This window comes from Gekko japonicus, unplaced genomic scaffold (assembly GCF_001447785.1).
Source record: "Gekko japonicus isolate JY-2015 unplaced genomic scaffold, Gekko_japonicus_V1.1 scaffold218, whole genome shotgun sequence".
NCBI classification, from domain to species: Eukaryota; Metazoa; Chordata; class Lepidosauria; order Squamata; family Gekkonidae; genus Gekko; species Gekko japonicus.
Window position 1 is genome coordinate 351,210 of NW_015167536.1, and position 5,541 is coordinate 356,750.

The window sequence follows — 5,541 nt, forward strand, 5'->3', positions numbered from 1 at the left end:
TCTTCTTCGGGGCTCCGGGCCCCCCCCCCCCAGTAGGACTTCGAGGCCAGAAGATCTCTCCCGAAAAGCCTGCGAGTCACTTTCTCTTCCCGCCCCCGCGGCAGTCTATCCCTGCTTAAACTGTCCTGCCTCTTTAGAAACCGCCACCCCACACACCATAACGCCCTTGTTATACTACCACCAGCAGCAATAACAATAATAATAATTTAGTAGATCTTGACAGTTACCGGCCTAATTGTTAAGGGATCCTGAACGTGGCCTCTGGCCTTGTACATCTCCAATAGGTTGGTGGACCACTGGGAAAGGGGATTCTAGTTAAAAAGGGCCATTCAGCAAACTTCTGGGAGCTCAGAGAGACCTTTAAGGCAACTGAAAGTGAATCCATGATAATGGTGGGAATTGGGACCAGAGCTCAAATCCTGCCGATAATTGACTTACTGGGGTAAAGTGAGTAAAAGGAGGCAGGAATAATTCTTCATAGATCACGATACTTCATTCATACATGTAACGTAGAAATAAAATGAGTTTGGGTTTGTTTCTCTTTTAAAAATAAAACAGTCAGAGAGGATCGTGTGAAATTAACAAAATTGAAATGTACACTTCTAATTTGGGGGGGGGGGTTCTTCCATGAAAAGTGTGATTATGTGGAAGGTGAATTTCCTTCCCACCCCACCCCATCCGCTTGAGTCTTTTAAATGTATTTTTCCCTGTATGTATTAAAGATGAATGTAAACACAAAACGTCCCCTTGGCAATATTCTTTCTCCCCCCCCCCCCCCCCCGCGTGATCGCCAATCTCATTTTTTAATATGTGAATAACCACCAAAGAGACAAGATCAGGTACGATGCATTTGCCTTCAGAGTTTTGAATGAGGACATTTCTTAGGGAAATCAAAGTGATTTGCTTAGGTGAGGCCATGCAGTTTCTTCCGAAACATGTATTTGGTATATGCATGCGTGTTAAGTCTCGTCAAATCGTTTCCAATTTATGGTGACCTTATGAATTATGACCTCCAAAATAACAACAAAACTAACCAAAACCCAAAGACCCATATTCTAGCTATTAGCCATCCACCATATGTGGCAAAAGTACTTCTTAGGAAATTTTATGTGAAAGTAAATAATTATCACGTTTGGATGTAAAATTCTAAACACTTCTAATATTTGATGGACGTTTACCTCGGTTATGCACCTCTTTTATCCTCAATGGGGATCCAAAACAGCTTATACATTTCTCTTCTGCATTTTATCCTCAAAACAACCCTGTGAGGAAGTCAGGCAGAGCATTTGACTGGCCCACACTGGCTTGAAGGCAAACTAGATCCATAAGCACGTAAACAAGGTACTCAGCCAACCAGGTTGTAAAATTTGATCCAGGAGAGAAGGAGAGTGTTTAAAATTAACTGAAGTTTTAATTTCCATGCCCCCCAAAATAAAATATCTCTGTACTACTGTAGTGTTTTGATGCAGTGGTGTTTGTTGGTCCCAAAGCATGATATGATACTGATGGTTGTGCTGCATTTGGATGATAAAGCCGGCTACAGGCTATCAAGGATCACACCACAAGGCCCTTCCTTGGGCTCAAACAACATTCAGGAACTCTCCAAGCCAAGTTCGCAATGCATGGTCCACTTCACACATTACCTTGTAGATGTATTAAGTGTGCACTTAGGTAACTTGTGGAAGCAACAAACGTATGTATCACGTTGGTGTGCTCATAAGACAGTCTTGGTGGGTTGGCAGCTCACATGAAGCTGCCTTCTACTGAGTCAGATGACCACTGATCCATTAAGGTCAGTATCGTCTACTCAGACTGGTGGCAGCTGTCCAGTATCTCAGGCAGAGGCCTTTCATATCACCTACCACCAGATCCTTTTAACTGGAGATGCTATGGATTGAACTTGGGACCTCCTGCATACAAAGCAGATGCTCTGCCACTGAGATATAGCCCCTCTGCTTCCCTATGTCTTTTTGTATGCAGTGGCAAACTTGAGTTTTGATTTGTTTATTTACTTAATTGATGCCCTGCCTTCTCCAGTGGGGACCCAAAATGACTTACATCCTCCACGCCTCTATTTTAATCCCCCAAATCCTGTGAGATAGGGCTGGCTGTGACTGGCCCGAGGTCACCCAGCGAGCTTCCCTGGCAGAATAGAAATTCGAACCTGGTTCTCCCAGTCAGCCACTCTAATCACATTGGTTTGGTTGGTGAACAACGTGTGAAACAGTCTTAGGGATGCTGTCTGGATTCGTTACAAGCCTTGATCATTTTATCAACAAGCTGTTTGTGCAATGCAAACATCTCAGGCACCTCAGGAGGATAATGGCTTATTGATAAGCCGAAACAGGGAATCTTATGCACAGTCAAGATGTTGCAGCCATTAACCCTCCCACACGAATACATCAATGATATTGATGGGAAGAGGGCATACTTAGGACACCATATGCAGAAGATGGTCATTCCGCGGCCTTGAAATGTTTGCAAAGTATAATGCACAGCACAAATACCATCCCACTCCCCCAAGCCTCTGTCTACTAATGTATGGATCGGAGTTAAGATGTTGCTGCCCAGCCTACCATTTTTCAATCCAACCAACTTACTTATTTCTTTTATTAAAATTATTTCCATGTATTCTCGGTCGCATTTATTACCTTCTCTGTAACTATAACAACAATATGATGCAAGGAATATGCAGCATTGCAGGGGGCAGAGCGAATAAAGGAAATGAAGCCAGACATATAACTCACATCACATTCTTCTGACAACTGATGACATTATATATTTTATAAGATCCTCCCAAGTTGGAACAGCCAGATATGCAAACATAGGCATATTATATGCATGGGGGGGGAATAAAGCCCAAAGCATTGGTAATCCAGTTTTTAGCATTAACTGTGCAATCCTTAAAAGGGTAACATCCTTCTAAGTCCATCGATGGCATTGGGCTTAGAAGGATATAACTCTGCTTAGTATTGCACTGTAAAAAACAAACAAACAGGGAGAGAGAACATTTCTTTACTTGGAGACTCCAGCTCGCCATTTGCAACCAAATTGTAGTCTCAGCAGAGAGGTGATCGAGCATCTCCGGTCAATATTGCCAGTTTGAGACTGATTGGCTGCTATTGAATCTTCACGGGAAACACTTTCTGCTTGCTATCCCAGGATAATGAATAGAACAACACATAATGCAAATGCTACTCCAGACCCACATTTACAGAGTTGCAGCCACGCACTTCTGAATCTGAAGGTCCAGGATGATCGATTCCCTCTCAGATTGAATGGCTGAGCCTCGGAAGATGGGCGGCATTCTGCCCTTGCCCATAAGCATATTTCTATGCCAACACATTGAAAAATATCAAATATTGTTTTAGTCTTACTCTCCTCATTGCTGTTGGGAACATTTTGCAGCATGTACCTGATACTCCCATGCACAGTGGCAGGAATCAGGAGACATGCAGTGTTGTTTACTTTAAATTTATTACTTGTTTATTTCAAATTTATTGTGTGCCCATGTTCCAGGTCTGCCTTTTCTAAGGTGGATTTCAATCTTTGTCCATAAGCATGGATTAAAAGAGAAGGGCAGGATGAAGATGGGGGTGGGAAACAGTGTTCCCTCTAAGGTGAGTTAGAGTGAGCTAGCTCACAGTTTTTTTAGCCTCTGGCTCACACATTTTTGTCTTAGCCCAGGAAGGATGGCTCCAGAGCAAACCAATTTATGCAGTAGCCAAATTGCTCACTCACAACTTTAATGCCAGTAGCTCACAAAGTAGAATGCTTGCTCACAAGGCTCCACCGTTTAGAGGGAGCATTGGACTGGGAAATTGCATCAATAACACTTCGATGGAACTGAGCGAGAAAGGTGAATTCGACAAAGCGAGAGGAGCGTCCTGGTTACAGGATTGGACTGTGATCTGGGAGACTCCAGGTTCAAATCCCCCCTCTGCCATGGAAGCATGCTGGGTGACCTTGGGCAGGTTACACACACTCAACCTAATGCACCTTGCAGGGTTGTTGGGAGGATAAAATGGGGGAGAGGAAAATGACGTAAACCTCTTTGGTCCTGGTTGGGGAGAAAGGTATAAATGAAGCAAATAAATGGCGTGTCGTGGTATAATTAATCCACATGAAGTGATCTTGAGTCATCCCCTTCTGTGAACCTATATACTATATGTTCTTCTCAACGTACCTGTTGCGGATACACAAGAGTACTTCCTGACAATCTCTTCCACATATTGAGAAAACTACACAAGCCGGCACGCATACATACTCATCTTTGACATCCTAGGTGCTTAGAAAATGCACTGTAGTAACAGATGTGTAAAAACAACGGAACTGGTAATACATAACTGTATTGATCACATCCCACGGAGGCTAGGAAATGTCAAGAACCAATTTCTAAGGATCAACATATTCTGCTCAACTGAAGTTACTTTTAATCAAAGGGCACTGAGGCCTTCTGGTAGCACACCCATGGGGGAAATACAGGCTTCTGTTGGTTGAGCAGCTTAAAGAATTGCAGCGCAGGTAAATATTTTCTGAGGCAGGAAAGCAAAGCAAGGACATCCGACAACACGGCCCAGGATCATCTGTAATCTACCACTTTGGAAGGCACCGAGACCGCAGCAATTTGATAAAGGGCAATTTTTGGTTAATAACAGCATGTTAATTTGCTAGCTTGCTATGCTCATATGTCAAGCCTCTTCGGGAAAAACCGTGAAGGCGGTATTGAGAAGTACTTGTGGGGTGGGGGTGGGGTGGAAGGGAAAGAGCCCGTACTCATTCTGATTTATTGGTGGCAAAACAAATTCATTAGGGCTGGACGTCAGAAAGCGTAAGTCTTAAAAAGCTGGCTAAGGTGTACAGCTTTTAAAAGACCCACTCTGTCAAAGGGAAATGAAAGGAAATTGGCATGGAGGGGACTTGTGTTGAGATGCATGTTGTTGTGTTTTTTTTTCATTCTCTCTTTGTATGCTAATATCAAACTGACCACACAATGAAAAGAAATCAGACTGTGTAACTGCATTGGGAAAGCCATTTTGGGGGGTGACTTTCTAGATGCACATTGACTTCAAAGCAATGGGTATAAAACTGGATCCAACATGCAGTCCATGGGCCAAATAAGGCCCTGCCTGACCCCAGGATGCACTGTGTCATAAGAACACAGGAAGAACCCTGCTGGATCAGGCCACTGCCCATCAAGTCCAGCATTCTGTTCATACAGTAGCCAACTCGTGGACTCTAGGAAGCCCAAGAGCAGGATGTCTACAACAGCATCCTCTCACCTGCGCTCCCCAGCAACTGATACTCCTGTGGTACTGGAGGGAGTAGATAGCCATCATTGTCCCACTCCCACTCAAGACCTTTTGCGCACACACAAAAACTGAGCTCTTCAACTTCAATTCCACTACATTTACATCATGAAATGAGGGCATTCTTTCATGCAACTGCTGAAAATGAAGCCAAAAGCCACCATTGGTGATGTAAACCTGGAGCCAGAATTGAGATGTGCCCTGACAGAATATGCCACACAGTTCTCAAGAA

At 43.6% G+C, this 5,541-nt stretch overlaps 1 protein-coding gene across 1 annotated transcript in view; it reads right to left on the minus strand.

Moving 5' to 3' along the window:
• Positions 1-5,336, minus strand: part of LOC107112374 (homeobox protein Hox-D3-like) — a 28,876-nt gene extending 23,540 nt beyond the window's left edge. Inside the window, exon 1 of the mRNA XM_015413498.1 lies at positions 5,283-5,336. Within this exon, the coding sequence (XP_015268984.1) occupies positions 5,283-5,336 (54 nt within the window). The remainder of the gene's footprint in view (positions 1-5,282) is intronic.
• Positions 5,337-5,541: the final 205 nt, after the last annotated feature.